The following is a 17,927-nucleotide window of genomic DNA, read 5'->3' as shown; positions in this document are numbered from 1 at the left end:
TCTTAATAGACAGGGCTCGCAGCTCAGATACACGTCTGGCTGAAGTAATAGCTACTAAAAACATAGTCTTCCAAGACAAATATTTTAAAGAAGACTGAGAAGGTTCAAAGGGAGGGGATGTCAATTTGGACAACACAAAATGCAAGTCCCAAGAAGCCACAGGTTCTTGTAATAGTGGTCTCAGTAAAGTGGCTCCTCAAAAAAGTCTTGCATAGCTTTTGAGACATAAGGTTGGCATTTGGGGACCCTAAATAAAAATGAGAGATTGCTGCCAACTATACTTTAATGGTGGCCGCAGCAGATCCCGGTTGAAAAAGCTCAGAAAGGAATTCCAGAATCATGTGAATGGGAGCGGTGTAAGGATCCACGTTCATTTTCTGTGCCCAAATAGAAAACCTTTTCCATTTACTGTCATACAGCCTTCTGGTTGAGGGTATATGCGAGGATAACAGAATATGTGATGCAGATGAAGAAACACCATGAAGCCTGACTAGAGATGGAACTGGAGCAGCCATGCTGTCAATTTGAGGGTGTGGAGAGTGGGATGTAGCAAACCAGACATGTGGGTCAATAGATCTGGACTGGGTCCAGAATGTCCAGGAGAAGAGGCTCGAGGAAGGGGAACCAGACCTGACAAGGCCAGTAAGGAGCAATGAGGATCAACTTGCTTCCCAGCCGATTGGCTTTCTGAATCACTTTTGGAATAAGAGGGAATGGAGGAAAGGCATATACAAGTCCCGTGGACCAGAGCATCTCTGGGCATTTCCCTTGGAGGGGGAATTAGGTAAAAATAGCTGCTGCACTTGGCATTGAATGGGCTGGCAAAAAGGACGCAGCAAGGCTGTCCCCATCTCAGGAAAATCTGTTCCACTATTTCCAGTTTCAGAGACCACTCGTGAGGCAGTAAGATTGCCCGGCTTAACTTGTCGGCTATTACGTTGGTTGTCCCCGGAATGTGCATTGCTACCAGAAAGTGCTGGGAAGAAATCGCCCATTCCCAAACTCGCATGGCCTCTCGACAGAGTGGGTAAGATCTGGTACCGCCCTGTTTGTTGATATACCACATAACTGACATGTTGTCCGATTGTATCGCAATTGTCAATGGAGGAAGAAGGTCCTGCAGTGCTTGCAACGCCAGAAGCACCGCCCTCATCTCCAGAACATTGATATGCAGATGAGGCTCGTGTTCTTGCCAAGTGCCATGGACAGTCCTGCCAAGATAATGCCCCCCACCTGACCTGGGAGGCATCCACAGTCACAGTGGCAACAGGTGGGGCAGGAACAAAGGGAGCTCCCGTGAACAAGTGGTTGGGGGCTATCCACCAATGAAGGTCCTTTTTGCATGATTCCGTCAGCAGGATAGGGTGACTCAGAAGTAGATATTGGAATGACCACTGGGAAAACAGGAGCCATTGGAGGATTCTCATGTGCAACCTGGCTAAAGGTATTAACAGAATGGTTGAGGCCATTGCACCGAGAAGTTGAAGAACCCATTTTGCTTTGACATTCAGAAGCGGAAGAAGACAGTGAACTTGTTAGATGAGGTTTTGTGCTCTTCTGGCGGGGAGATGAACCGTCAATATCCACTGCATCTACGTCTGCGCCTATAAAAATCACAGATTGCGAGGGCAGTAATGCAGATTTTTCCCAGTTTCTGGAGATCCCTAGTTGAGCAAAAAGTTGAATGGTGGCGTCCCTGTTTTGTATGAGTAGATGCCTGGTGGGGGTGATCAGGATCCAGTCATCCAAATATGGAAACATCTGGAATCCCTGATGTCTCAAGTGGGCTGTCACTACTGCCATGCATTTGGTGAACACTCTGAGGGCTGTGGTGAGACCAAAGGGCAGAGCACTAAACTGATGACTGGCTCCCAGCCGGAAGCGCAGATATCTCCTTGACACCTTGTCCATTTTTATATGATAGCAGGCGTCTTGGAGATCCAGAGAGCACATCCAATTGTCTTTCCCTAACAGGGGTATTGACTGCAGTGTGGCCATCCGAAACTTGTCCTTCACTGATTCGTTTAATCTACTGAGGTCCAAAATTGGCCTCCAGTCTCCGGTTCATTTTGGGACTAAAAAAAAGAACCTGGAGTAAGTTCCGGATCCTGTTTGGTCTGCAGGGATGGGCTGGATGACTCTAAGAGCAACTTGTTGATCTCCACAGTTGCCTGATCCCTGTGATTGGGTGGAACATCTGGGATCTTTTTGGGAATGGTGAAAGGGAAAATAGTATGATATAGCCTCTGGTAAAAACTCTTTGTACCCACTTGTCTTGGGTGATATTTAGCCAGGCTTCTGAATACAAAGAGATGCGACCCCTGACTGGCCCCAGAAAAACGCAGTCGGGCCCCACATTTGGAGCACTAAAGGCCGACCTTGAAAGGAATCGCAGCCTTGTTGGTACTGCGGACCACCCCTGCCTCTAGGGCGATGTCTACCATTTCCTCCTCCTCTGCCTCTGAAGGAGGATTCACTCTATGTCTGGAAAGACCCTCTAGGACTTTTTGAACCACATTTTACCTCCCCTTTGACCTTTGGGGTCTGGTCGAAAGGGTACGGTAAAACGGAATCCCACGGCAGAGACGGTCTTTCCTTCCTGCTCACACCGAGTGAGTGTTTCTTTCACCTTGGGACCAAACAATGAGGAACCAAACAGGGTGTTGGTGGAGGTGGACTTGAAAGGCTCCGCAAAATTACACAGGCTCATCCAGGAGTGGCGCCTAAGGGCAACTCCTGAACCTGCTTGCTCTGCTCACTCCATCAGCCGCATGGGAGATAAGCCGCATGATGGAGTTAACTACAGAATTCAGGGTGGTCAACTGAGCAGAGATCCCATCAGGGACTCCCTCAGGACAAGCACCCTGTATGTAATCTCCTAACCCCTTGAGGAAATCCCTCTGCAAACTCGTGAAGTAAGATAGTTCAGAGATAAGAGTGTAAATGCTGCTGAACTAAACACACACTTCTCAAATCTGTCCATCTGTCGAGACTCCTTGTTTGGCGGATTAGCAGAGAAAGAAGTCTCCGTCAACTCCTTCTTCGTGGCCGCTGCCACCACCATGGCATCTACAGGAACGCCCTTAGACAAGGACTCTCTTCCAGGAGGGGCAGACAAACTTATTTGGTCTCCTAGGAACTGGCTCCATGGCATCGGGAGTATCCCACACCTTCCGACTAACCAGATCCATCAGTTAGTCAAAAAAGGTGGAGACACCCAAGAGGCAGAGGGCTGAGACCCGAAAGCCTTCAGGTACAAGACTCCTCATGAGAAGGGTTGACAGTGGGCCAGTCACACCTCTGTTTAAGGATCTCCAGGATGTTCACAAAGGAGACATCATCAGAGGACGACTTGGGGGACCCTTCCGACTCCTCGAGGTCCATGTCCGATGTCGGAGATTCATCCTGGCAGTCAATATACTTCCTCTTGCATACCCTCTTCCGAGGGGGTTCCTCAAAGGGACCTTCTGGGGAGGCCTCGGAAGAGAGGGGACGACAAGCTGGTGGCTCCTGAGGCTGTGGCTCTCTGCCATCTCCGGAGAGAGTAGGTACTGAGACTTAAGTGGATTCTACACACCGGCTCTGAGCAGTAGAATCAACTGCTATTTCCAAAGGTTCAGAAGTCTGCACCGAAGCACCTGTGACCAACGCTGATACCATGGTGCTCTCCTTCGGCTCCGAAGACTGAGGAGTCAAGGAGGCAGATTTTAGTAATTTGGAAGGCGGCTCCGAGACACCAGTCGGTGCCAGAGAAGGCCTTTTAGAAGCTTTAGGTTTGGATTCAGATCTGGATTTTGTAGACTTGAAAGAAACTGACGAACTAGATAAAGCTTCCTCAAAGGTTGGTTTCAGAAGACCCTTGAGTATCAGCTTGTTTTTTCTCTCCTGCAACTCTCTAGGAGAGAAAGCATGACAGAACAAGCATGATTCCTGCAAACGGATGGCTCCCAAGCAGTAGACACAGCTACTGTGGCCATCCGTTAATGACATTTTCTGGGAGCATTTCATGCATTTTTTGAACCCAGAGGGTTTATGCTTCTTGCTATCCCTTAGACATTGCAGACACACACGCAAAACCAGAGGAGAGATAGGACTAAAGAGAAAAGATGAGGACTAGGTCCTCTAAGTTAAACGGGCCTAGCCCTGTGAAACAACTAGGTCTTGTAACCTAAACAGATCAAGTATTTAACACAAACACACACTGGTGTAATCACACAGGAAAAAAAATTAACAGCAATCCTATAAATACAACCTTAGCGGATCCTCACCAAAGACAAGTTAACAGTCAATAGCGACCAACAAAGGTCCGAGCAGTACAAATAAATCAACAGGAGCCCCTATTGATCAAGAGCAGAAAAAAATGCCAAAACAAATGCTCTACCTAGGCAAAATGAAAGCGCAATGGTGCCCAACTGGCACACAGGATACTAAAACTACTACAGTGACAAACAAGTCCACAAGGACAACATAGGCAAAAGCCTATATGATAACACTAATATAACACTAAATATGCAATATCCACTAAGAATGTAAAGAACTGAAAAGGGCTTAGCCAGAGCCAAGAGAAGCACATCCAAACTCGACGCAGCAAACGAGATCTGGGGATTGCACTGGTGCACCATGGGATATCTGCTTAGCCATGAGCCAACCAGAAGTCTTCGAGCTTGTAGATCGGCTCCGAACCCATATGTAAAAATGAAGGTGAGACTGGACTACCTAACATCAGATGTTAAAGACAGAAGAGATTTTGAAAGTTGGGGCACCAGAGTATTTTTTTTTTGGAAATTACTGGTGTTACACCAGACAGAAATGGAACAAATGTATTCGTTAGAAGGAGACCTCAGCAAACTAGTTTGTTGTAATACTGCATGCTGCAAAATCGTAGTTTTTTTCCCCTGGGGTCTTAGACATCTATCAAAGCTGACCAACTGATGATGAAATTAAATAATTTAACCAATAACTACATAAGCTTGATGACGCTTCTGCTACAAAGCCATCAGCAAACAATGATAACCCCGGGGGGGGGGGGGGAGGCTAACCATCTGTTCTAAAAGATAATGCTGGAAAAACAAAGGGCAGCACAAAAACTGACCAAGATAATTATTTTTAAATAAAAAATGCATGCGCAATCACAATTTGACTGGAATGCACAGGGATATAATTGCATTTTTACTGCTTTGGATTACAGTGTCCTGGAAAAAAAAGGACCAATATGGCTGAGAAAATGCAAGTACAGGTGTTTAATAACATATGCAGCTATAATTTGCTAAATTAAACATTAATAAGGAAAGCATTAAAGTTTTGCACTTGGGCTAAATAAGGCACTGTTTTGGCAGTGAGGGGTGTGGAAATATGCTACAGGATTCAGATGCGAGTGCTAATAGTTTTAATTACAAGGCATCATAGAAAGCCTTAGGCATAGGCCAACTAGGTGGCTACCTAGGACGCCGCATTAGCAGGGGTGCTTTTCCAGTAATCTGGATAGTGTAGGTAGACCAGGATGGGGGCACTAGTTGGTGTTGGGGGGTGCTGTGGAGACCTTTTGCCTATGGCACCTGTAGACCAAAGGCCATCCCTGCAAGGCACTGAACTTAATCCGCAGCTTGAAAGTTAAAAGGTACAGAAAATCTGCCTAGCAACACTATGCAGTAAGTTGGAGTTGAGAGGAATTAAAATACAAGACATAAGTTGGCTTAAAGGAAGGCTTATCACACAGTGAACAACAAGATGCTTACCCTGAAATGGAATATGCGGGGTCATTACTTTCACTGTGGGGGGCAGAGCAATGGATAAGAAAAGAAAGTTGGGTTGAAATGAAAATGGTACAAGAACAAACACTGGAAAGCATGTAGGTTTACTGACTGGAAAAGTTTTATAACTTGAAATAAGTTTATGAAACAACTGAATAGGCAGACTTAGAATGCATAAGATAATATGATGCTCAGGATGGCTTTGATTTGTCAAACAATGTTGCATTAAAAACAGTCTGTACCACGGAAACGTCACCATAACACAACAACTTAAGCACAGATTTTAATTTTATTGAGCAGTGCTGGCCAACAGTTAATCATTAAAAAAGCATGCAAAACTGTTCTGTTCTTATAATCATGTTAACACCCGAAAGGATTAACATCATGATTTTTAAATGACTAACATTCAGGAATTGCTGATGATTAATTATGCAAATAAAATCATTAGAAAAACACAGCCGCGAGTAAAAACAGTGCAACTTCATTTGATAATTATTGCAAGCTGCACAACAATGATAAAAATGGCTTTACAGCACTGTGTTTTATAAAGGACACTGCTTTAATTTTAGCATGAATAAACCATATAAAAAGCATTACGTGAAAGAATCTGCACTACAAGGGTTTAATGTAAAGGAGTTTACAGAAGAAAAACATCAGAAATACTCCTGCATAACATGGTTTATTTGACTTAATATTTGCTAAAGTAAATATGCTTGCTCTTGGATGATTTTCAGCCACAAACATGCAAAAACATTACATGCAACAGGCAGACATCACTAGGCTCACTTATGACATATACCTGTAGAAGCATAACCATAACCATGTTTTTTTCTTGTTTATATCAGTAAAATAATACATAGCTGACGCACACAATATCTAGCAGCCAACATGTTAAGATTTTCTTTTTTTAATTAATATGGTGCTCTGAAAGAAACCTTAGATATTTCATGTCCAACTTACAAGTTTTACATGTTTTGTCAGAAGTGTACATTTCAAAATGCTTACTTAGTTTCAGGATAATCTGTGTAAAAAAAATACTGTTTCCCCCTACAAGAGTCACTGCTGCTAAAATCCCTTCAACTAACACTACCATGCATTTCCACTGTATTTAAAATAGTGCAAAAAACGTGGCACAAGTTCACTTAAAAGAACAAACATGTGCAATTGGTTGAGCCCTTACAGTACAGATTCAGATCTTCACTCCTGAAAAAAAAAATGTAAAAATGAAAGGCAATTATGGAATGACACTACCCAAACATAGTGCTGAATAAAGGAGCATGGATGACATTCCATTTTAGGAAAGATCAGCCAACCTTTGCTCAAAATTCTAATAGTAAGGTCTTCTGTGCAAATGTTCAGAAATGTTAAGGTACAGGCCAGAGCTTGAGATCTTTCATCTTCTTTGTTAGTAGATCACCATTTTCTTTGGCACATGGCATTAAAGGGAGCCGTGGGGGACCCATCGGAATGCCAGAATACCATGACATGACAGACTTGTTTTCAGGTATTCCAAAGCCTGTGAGGAGAAACAAATTTTAACTACTATGGTATGCCAAATACTAAGTAATGACTAAATTTCTACTTTATTTCCATTTTAGTTTATTCTGCACTGAGTCCACATCCTAAAGTTGTGTCAGGAATATACTTACATTTCTACAGATATATTGCCAGTGAGTAAACATGACATATCTAAAAAAAGCATTTCTTAGAAGACAGCAAGCAATCCAGTATGTCAAAAGAGAAATTAAAAAAATGTCAGCCTCACATCAACAAACAAGAACCAAAATGGAGACATGTGAAGGAATCCAATTATAACCAGCAATATTGCCACTAAAAGTTTTAAACATGCTTTAATGTAAATTTACATAATGCACTGAACTGGGATTTGTGTGTTATGTAAATTTATATTAAAGTTGTATAAACTTAGAGACACTATTCCTACTGACAGATGATTACTTTGCACATCTCCTTAATGGTTCTTGAATCCAGTATGCCAGCTTGAAGTTATTGACTTAATGGGCATAACCATGTCTGAGAAAACATTTTTCACTTTAATGCAAGTCTGAAAATGAAAAAAAAAAAATGCTACCAATAACAGTTCTGCTGCAAAACCATTTCTTGCTTAAAAAAAAAAAAAAAAACACCGGCATCAAAGTTTTTTTATTCAGCAGCCTACTTGCGATTACGTAGAATGTCACCAAGTGTAAACCCAAGTCACACGCATGATCAGATACCTGAAATATCTGTAGCACAGAGTTTCCTGCAATGGTCAAATATTTAAAAGCATAAGGAAAGAATGCATTTCTTTAACATGACTACCATACCTTTCAACCTCTTACAGCAAGAAATCTGGTCAAAGCCATAAATAATGGGGGGACAAAGGCCCAAAAATAAGGGCCGATTTTTAAATACTGCTCTTACTAACTTAGAAAGTTGATAGAACAAGCATTGCATTAACATGAAATTTCTGAGAGGTATCAAGTCTGAAACTCAAATGTCTTTCATTATTTATGATTTCAATCAATGACTTGCCAGAAAACCATAATTTTATGAAAAACTGACCAAAAATAGGAGTAACAGCAGTTATGTGATCTGTCCAACTGGGTGGAATGTACAAGTCTATGAACAAAAAGTTGAAATCCTTATTGAGACCACTATGCTTTTCGCTTTCTTCACAATCACACATGGGAAACATGCAAAGAAAGTGAGGGGCTTTTTTTTGGGGGGGGGGTGGTAAGCTACAAACAAAAGTAAACGACAGTAACAGCCACTTCTGAAGGTCTACGGATATGTTTGCTTGGGGGAGGACAGCATCTGTCAAACAGCAATGTGGTCATAATTATGGGATTCCTTCAGTTACAGGGGATTACTCCCTCAGAAGGTTTCATATTCCAAATGAACAGTGTGCGTCTTTATTAGGTCTCCAAATCCACTCAGTCACCACTTTTATTCATAGGGTGGAGCATGTGGACAACAGCATATCACACCACTAAGAACTGGCCCTATGGAAAAGCTACACCTGCAAGTAGCCAACTGATTTTTTTTTTTAAACTGTGCAATAGTCCATGAAAACCAAACTGCATCCACTGACATAAGACAAATGGGGCTCTGCTGCACTCGACACAGAACTGGTCCTATGCAAAAGCTAAGCAGCAGCCTACTGACACTACTTGGCAATACAGCATGTTTAATATGAGTAGTCTAGCTGTATACTGAAGTAGTCAGATAATTTCTTGCTCTGTCCTGGACAGTAGCTATGACATCCCCTAAAGGACTAGTCCCTTACACTCTAAGGACCGCTGACCTAATTGGTCACTGTCCATTCACATGATCATTACATTATACTGTCCAGACCAGTTACTTCCTACACCTAGCTCATTGGTCTCTTTCAGTAATGGACGCAAAACCTGTTTTACTTAGTGTTCCCCATGCTAACGTCTGTGCACCAGCTATAAAATGTTGCTTTCAGCAGTAAAGGGTTTCTCAGGTTGGACAAAGTCCTGCTATCCTACCAATTCCAACATTACTCAAACATTATTACCCTTTTCCACCTACCATTTGTGACACCCCATCCCTACACCTCCCCAACTACTTCACTATCATAGAATCACTTAATTATATTCTCTTATTTCCAATGTCTCATATAGCATCATCCAAAGCCCCCTTTTTTCCTTCCCACACCGCTCTGTTCTTTAACTTCTTCTGAGCCCCCTCCCTGAGAGTATCTATGAGAAAAACTCAAACTCCTTACTCAAAGACAAAGTCCCTAAATATTTTTTATTATAAATTTCCATAAGGAATCAGATACATGACCACTTATACAAAGGGTTGGGAGGGTGGCCTAATGGTTAAGATGTTTGCCTTGCAAGCACAAGGTGCAGGGTTTGAGTCTCACAGGGGATACTTGGCTAGGCTTAAAATGGCTCACAATGGTAGTTAGCATAGTACTAATCTATGAACCTATGAACCTAAGATATCCAGCATTCCATTGGCTTTTGCTGTTAACAGTCTGGTGGTTTACCCATTTCCACTAGAAAGATATGTGACTGTTTGCATGGACAGGTGAAACTAATGTCTAGAATATATGTGCATGAAGTCCTTGTAAGACCAGAAGTAAAATTATTTTATTTCACCAATCAAGGCAACATTTCTTTTATTCTGAATAGAATGATGACTACATTCTGTGCACTTACAAAGGCAGTCCAAGCCATGTATGGATACAGTAGTAGTGAATTCCTTGAAAATATAACATTACTCTTGAGTTTGTATCCAAGTTTTGTATCAGAACTCCTGAAATTTAGTGTTTTGTTATTTTTGTGAACTGCCTTAGAATTAGTGGTGCAATGTATCCCAACTAGAGTTCTACATCACGCTTAAGACAGAAGTGGCAAACTTCACGACACCCATGCTGATGGACAATAGAGGTATGACTGCTGAATCCTACACAAATGCACTTTATAAGCACTTACATGAGTGCATGGATCGTGCAATCCCTAACAGAATCAAAATGCTATCCTCTAAAAAAAGGAAGCCAATCTGGTGGTCCCCTGCCATAAACAAACTCTACAACAAAAGAAAGAAACTGTTGCAAAAAAAGAGTAAAATCTCATGATTGGAGAAACTCCCTGGTCAGCTTCAGTAAGAAGCTGAGATCCCTCATAAAATCCTCCAAAGCTAGTTATGAAAACAATCACCACTGACACTAAAGACAACCACAAAGCATTCTATAGCTATGTCACGAATCTCAATGGCAACACTCAGATCTGCTCTGAGTTACAGTACAATGGCACTAAATATACAGAACCAACGGATATTGCCAACATCCTGGCAGATAGGTTCAGTGCTAACTTTACCCCTCTGTCATCCCCTAAAGGGCCCATCTCTATACCAGAAGAATGCAAAGTTCCTGTAATCACGGCTGCACAGGTAAAAAAACACTATCCAAAGTCAAGAACACAGCATCCATGGGACCCGACGGCATCCCAGGCTGTGTTCTACATGTGTTCTACATGAACTACAGAACGAACTGGCACCCCACCTAAGTACCATGTTCAATCATAGCCTCACCTCAGGCTATGTGCCCACTGAATGGCGCACAGCGACAGTTATCCCACTCCACAAAGGGGGAGCCACCACAGACACTGGAAATTACCATCCCATTAGCCTAATGAGCCTGGTCTGCAAGGCTATGGAGCGTATCATCATGGAACTTATAAACAATGACATTGGTAACCTCCAAACTCAGGACCCCACCCAGTTCGGTTTGTAAAAAGCAGATCATGTCTCCTAAACCTGACAGACTTCTTTGAAGAAGTCACCAAAGCCGTAGATGAGGGAAAGGTGGTTCACACAGCCTATCTAGATCTCGCCAAAGCTTCTGACACCATCCCCCACTCTGGAATTATAGATAAACTCACTAAACTAGGTATAAATCCCTATGTCATAAGATGGGCTGCCAACTGGCTCACTGACAGAACCCACACTGTGAAAGTAGCAGACTCCAAATCCAGCTTCAGACCAGTGACAATTGCAGTACCACAGGGTTCAGTCCTGGGTCCTCTCCTGTTTGGTATCTACTTCTCTAAAGTACAGGCCAACACAGAAGGTCTTTGGCTAAAGAAGTTCGCAGATGACTGCAAACTAGGAGCAGTAATCAAAATTCCAAAAGATGTGGACACCCTACAAAAGGGCCTTGCTGAGGCAGATGCCTGGTGTCAAAGCCACGGCCTTCAAGCTCAATGCCAAAAAGTGCATTGGCATTCCCTTTGGTAAAAACTCAGTACCCAAGAACTACCACATAGGTGGTAGTCTACTTAACACCGAAAGTGTGATAAGAGACCTTGGGACACAGGTGGACAGTAGTCTCTCCTTTGATAATCACATCGCCACAGTAGTCAGGAAATCCTTCTATGTGGCACACCATCACAAAAGGTTTCTCAACCAGGAAAAAAAGAGGTTATTGTTCCCCTCTACTCGTCACTCAGACCCATTATAGAGTACAATGCCCCCTTTTGGTATGTACCTCACAAGACATCTACAACAACTGGAAAGGCCACAGAAATACCTCACAAAGAGGATTACCAGCCTCAAAGAGATGCCCTATGCAGACCATCTCAAAAAACTGCAGCTTTACTCCATTGCATATCGCCTACTCAGAGACGATCTCTGCCTAACACACAAAGCTATGTCAAACCCAGAGCTTTTAGACATGCTCCACTTAAAGAAATCCCAATCCCCTACGAGCTACACACTCTAGGGACCTAAACCTCGTCATCACAATAAACAGAACATGCTGGGGGATAGATTCCTGTCCCAGAGACTTCCCATACTCTGGAATGAACTACCTATCTATATCAAACAAAGCTCCTCATTAGCACTCTTCAAGAAAAATCTTGATGATTGGATGGGAGATAGGAAATTCACCCCACGGATCACTTCTGTGGCTCTGCTCGACAGTGGCACAGGAAAAACATTTTCTTGGGTGGCGAAAGCCAGGGTACCTTTGGCTAGGCTTATATAGGCCCTAGGGCCAATAGCCTAGTACCTACCTATGAACATTTGGCTAATTAGGTGTTGCTAGCTGTGTTGTTATATTAGAAGTACAGATCCCCTCAGCCCAATTTAGGCTTGTGTAGCAAACTGCATTACAAGTATGTAAAGATTGTGTGTGTGTGTGTGTATTTAAACCTTAAACCAGCAGTGCAGTCCATTTTGCAGCTGAAGGTTACAAGACATATTGTTATAATACTGGTTACAGGGAAATGGTCTTATGTAACCCATCTGGGTGCTCTACTTTTGTCATTCATTTCACAAAATACATTTTGCATTTGTCTTGCTGACAAACTCGTATTTGAATCCCATCACTTGTTTTCTTATGAAATTAAACCCAAAAATAATGTTTTCTAAAAGTATTTTTTTTTTTTTGTAATTTGCGTATGTTAGAACAAAGGATTAAACATAACTAGCACAGGTGATTAATGCTGTGAGCAGTTTCCCCGTTATACTGGGTTTAAGTCTCTCAATCCTCTTTACCTACAGTGCTTCTTAGGCAAGTGACATTACAGGTTGTGCTCTGGGGCAAACGAGAAACTGGACTAGGTTCCTCTCCATTTTTACATGCTCTGACAGGTATGCATATATTTGACATTCTGTTGTCTGTTTTAACTAAAGGCTATTACTCAATAGTAAAACAAAATAAATGACACTATCAAGGGTTTTTGCCCAGACAATTTTATTAGAATATCTTCATTGTCATTTGAAGTAACTGTGGAATTCAGTCCACAATGGCATTTGTAAATTTAAAAAGGTAAAATATTTACAAAACCGCTGAAAATATACAGCTTTTGGTTCTCTTCACAGTAAAAATAAGAAAAGTGCAAAATCCTATTTTGATTTCAGATATAAAAGGAGGTTGCATTTCCAAGTAAAAGTGATTTTTTGTTTGTACAGATTGAATCATACAATGGTATTAAATTTTTTTTTTTATTTTAATTACAAACCAAGATGCAGTTTTGACTGTCTTGGCAGACAGGAGCCCAGCCCAATGGTGTTTTAGATAAACTTGCCAGTAATAGTCCCAGAAAATTTCTTAATACTAAACAAATGGTGATCCATTTTTGAGATGCAGGCTTTAAACAGAAAGAGCAAAAATAGCCAAACATGTTATTTTGGTGAAAACATTCGTAAAATACTCAGCAGTCAGGTTAAACCATTCCATGCAAAAGTTATAACAAACAGTCTTGGAACCATGTGTTGTCTTGTGTTGCACACACATTTGAATGTGTAAAGCTATAATGATATGCCCAAGCATCAAAAACACAGGAGATTGATGCCAGCACTTCAAAAACTTATAAAAAAATGAAAACATCAAAACTACGACTGACTGCAAAAGGAAAACAAATCATTTCCTTCTGCAATCAATTAAACAAAACTATACCACTAACTTCACACATTTCACCTGAATAGTGGTGGTGTAAGAGAAGGAGTTTTTCATAAGTTATGGTGAAAGGCTGAGGTTATGAAGAGGGACAGATTTAGGGTTAGCACACATTAGTAAGGATGGACTTGTCCACTCATGCATAACCTTACTAATGGGGATTAAACCAATCCTACATAACACCATTTAAAAAAATCTTCCTTATTACTAGCACTAAACAAGATGCTCACACAAACACAAATATTTTGCATACAGCAGCAGACATGCACAGCACTAAATCTATTCCTTACCAAGCCTTTACTCTAACCCTTACTTATAAACACTCGCATACACACACTCCCATTCATAATCCTGAAACTTTGGTATATTCAAGTTCCAGTATTAAAACAATCCCACTTACTGTAACCACAAGCACTCCATCTTCCTTCCTCCAACATTTAAATATGATTTCAGTCACTTTCCACAGCAGTAATCTCTACTGACAAACTGACTACTTGACAGAGTGATCTGCATTCATCCAGCCACACAGAGACAGACCCACCAACAGACACACCCCCCAAATGGCAACCCCAATTACTTTTTCCATATGAAATGGATACACCTGCAATTCCTTTAGCTTACACAACACTTCATCAAAAGCAGTAAACATCAACAGCCCATCTTTAGAAAACACATCTAACACTGTCAAGAAAGATAAACACTCCAAACCAAGACTTCCAAATTCCTAATTGGACTCACGATCCCTGATAAAAAGCTGCATCCAAGGTATCATGAGTCAGCATACCAACCCCAACACCTTTTTATAATTATTATAATGGGACTAATGTTAAGAACAACAAAATTAAATATAAATGAAGACAATGGGTTAGAACAGTTAGAAACAATTAATTTGAAGTAAGTCTATAAACAAAGAATTATAAATGCACAAGGATTGCATCACATCAGAATGTGGTAACACTGCTAGATCTTATATTTCAATACAAATATAACAGACAACAGGATATACAAAATACATACTAGATATATACAAATTATTATTAGAAAACATTGACAATTTATGCTCTTATGATGGTGTAAATGATTTAGTAACCAATGGACCTTTTTTCATACAGAAATAATCTCAGTTTAGGACAGATGCATTTTTAACAGAAATCCAGAATGAACCCAACTGGTACAACTGCATATACTGCATGGAGAGCCACCAAGATTATGATCCAATATCGACATGATCCAATATTGACAGAAAGATAAATGAACACCTTCTCTAGTGACAGACCCAATTATAACAGCAATTACAGGGGTGCTAAACAATGGTTATACATAGCGCTATATGCTGTTACAAACCAGTCACATGCTATGGACCAACAGTGGGCAGTGCCGGCTGGCAAAGAACAGTTTCAGAAAGTAAAACAGCTGTGTTTTGCCTGCTGTCCATGCCTCTCAATTGAAACAGTTTCATATTTTTTTGATTTTCTGGTAAAGCATGGAGGCTTACAGTCAGTAATGCCAAACATTGAGTTTCATACATGTACTGTTTAGAAAATAAATATTTGATGCAAAAACTCTTGTTAAATTCACTTTTTAAGTTAGAAACTGCCCCATTTGGATACTTTGCGCCCCCCCTCCCCATTATTTTTGAACTTGTTCAGAATTCTTAAGAAGCTGAAACAAGACCTGTTCTCTGTTTGACAGTGCTAATTATACCTTGTTTCTGCATCTTGTAGAATATGGAGAAAGTAAAGCTCCTTACAACACAAAGAACTACTGGGTCTTTGTTTATAACCTTTTACTGTGTATTCTCAAACACAGATGCCCAGCTTCACCTTCTCCAGCCTCACCCTTAAAGTGAATTTCTTGGCATCCGTGTCTTGAACACATATCAAGACTATTACAATTGGAGACCAGATCTTAACACTATAGGTGATGCATGGCAACAATGTAAGTATTCACAGAAAATCGTTTTCTGTTTCTGCACTCTTAAAAATAAGCAGCATTACTTAAGTTGTTTGCAGACTGTCATTTGAAAATATTAATTTTGCTATTTAACAGTCATGTAATACATTTTAGGTTGGGAAATCCAGAGTTAAAAGATTGCGTGTGATCCCACATTTCTCACATAGGACAGTCACAGGAAAAGCATTACACAAGCACATAGAAACTGACAAATTGGAGTTTAGGTTGTTAGTATCCATTCCTATCACCACCTCTAGATACTCATTTGTGCAAATTACTTTTATCCATATTTTGTTTGCAATTACTGTAATGTCATCTGCATATGTTAACAAAATTGGAATTCTTAATCCATCAAACATTACATACCCCGCACCTCATTCATTTTGTAATTTCTTTCATATATCACATTTATAACTAATGCAAAGAGTTTACAACTCATTGGACATCCCTGTGTTATACCACTCTTTTGTATGCACCTCTTGGCTTAACCAGCCATTTACATGTATTTTTACATTACTACTACTATACACTGACATAATTTCCTAACTTTCTCACTTGTATTACATTCTTTCATTACCGATAAGATTGTGTCAAGTTGTGTCAAAGGCCACAATATCTATCATAATTTTTGCTTTTCTATTCACATCATCCACAATTTCTCTATTTAATAATTCTTAACATTTTTATACTATGTACACTATTTTTAATTTTCCATTTTAGTTTCACACCTCTTTTGTATTTTCATAAAGATATTATTATTCAATACTAACACTCTCCACTCTCCAGTTTTTGTCTTCTATCTTCCCTTAAGTATTCCACCACATAAATCTTTAGGCACAAGACCGTAATTTAACCATTCAAAATGTTTTGCCTTTTGCCAATCCCATAAATTTTTGTACGTTTCATACAATAATCCATCTGCTCCTTCAGCTGAATCTATATTTACTTGTCCTAATACTTTATCTAGCTCATTTAAAGAAATTGCTTTCCACAAGTCTTTACCCACTTTCCTTGTTAGCTTTTTTTTACTTTCCATGTTTTTTCACTACCTTTTTTTCTAAGCATTTCTTGTACATATTGTACTACACTATTCATAATCTTTTCCAGAGTTCTTTTAATTTCTCCATTTACATTTTTTCTCTCATTACACTACCATCTTCTTTTACTAATTTAAGTAACCTGATACTTATTTTTTCTTCTAGAAATATATTTGCTTATATAACAATCCTTGTATTTTTCTTGTGGTCATACAATTCTTTCTTTGTCAAAGTACTTTCTATCATGTTCTAAATCTTCCAATGCATTTACACGTTTTTATATTCTCTCTACTTCTTACATCATATTGCCACTGTAAAAACATTTTTATATTTTCCTTAAATATAATCCACCATTCAGAACACTTTTTATAAAATGTTCTCATAGCAATATGAACTTTCCATAACTGTATTACTAATTTCCTTCTTCATTCAATGCTTTCTCATTTGTCCTTTTTATTACTTTGTCTATTTTGATATATTCCTTGTTTTTATCTCTAGCTATATTACAAGATGATCAGAAACTCCTGTTTCAATTATCTGACTATTTATTTACAGTTTGTTTACCGGGATAGTCCACTGGGCCTAAGAGAGCCCATTTTTAATTGAGTCGCAGGGAGAAAAGCTCCATAAAAACAGTATACAATGAAAACAATGCATTCACATTTTATAATACAGGTGAAAAACAGAGGTAATACATAGTATAAAATTTTACAAAAATTTACAGTTTACAGTGGAATTCATATAAAAAAATAAGACAAACATTAGTAAATATTCACAAACAGATTAGTTAACACATTGGAAATATAACAGTAGTGGAAAAAGAGCCTCACATGGTATCTTAACAGAGTTACTGTTGGATAGGGGGATAAAAGGTGTTAATGTAAGAAAAGAGGGACAGTAAGAAAAAGTAGTGTAAAAGTAAATAAGTTAAGACGGTTAAGAATCAGTGTAGCTCAGTATGATGAATGAGAAGAGAGAGTGAGGTAGTATGAAAAACAGGGAATAATGTAGAGGGAAGTCATGTGGGGTGAGAGCAGGAACATTCCCAGAGGGATGAGAGAAGGGAATGAAGCAAGGTCTTAAAGGTAGAGTGGTTATGGGTCGTACGAATAAGTGGTGGCAGGAGTTCCAAAGGCATGCTAGAGAAAAGGATAGTAGATGTTTTCTTGGTGGGTGAGCAGGCTTGTGCAGTTCAAACAGATTCTGGTTACTGGATCTTAGAAGTCTATTGGACAGATGCATTTTGAGAGA

At 40.0% G+C, this 17,927-nt stretch overlaps 1 protein-coding gene across 4 annotated transcripts in view; it reads right to left on the bottom strand.

The window, feature by feature from the left end:
- Positions 1–6,020: 6,020 nt before the first annotated feature.
- Positions 6,021–17,927, bottom strand: part of NPL (N-acetylneuraminate pyruvate lyase) — a 446,485-nt gene continuing 434,578 nt past the window's right edge. For all 4 annotated transcript variants that reach the window (XM_044073861.1, XM_044073864.1, XM_044073863.1 and 1 more), the window contains one exon: positions 6,021–7,266. In XM_044073861.1, coding sequence (XP_043929796.1) covers positions 7,115–7,266 — 152 coding nt within the window. In that variant the 3' untranslated portion in view covers positions 6,021–7,114. The remainder of the gene's footprint in view (positions 7,267–17,927) is intronic.

The sequence above is a fragment of the Protopterus annectens genome, chromosome 6.part0, assembly GCF_019279795.1.
Source record: "Protopterus annectens isolate FY-2018-M chromosome 6.part0, PAN1.0, whole genome shotgun sequence".
NCBI lineage: Eukaryota > Metazoa > Chordata > Ceratodontiformes > Protopteridae > Protopterus > Protopterus annectens.
The sequence above is the reverse complement of the archived record's forward strand: the minus strand, read 5'-3'. Positions and strand labels throughout refer to the sequence as shown.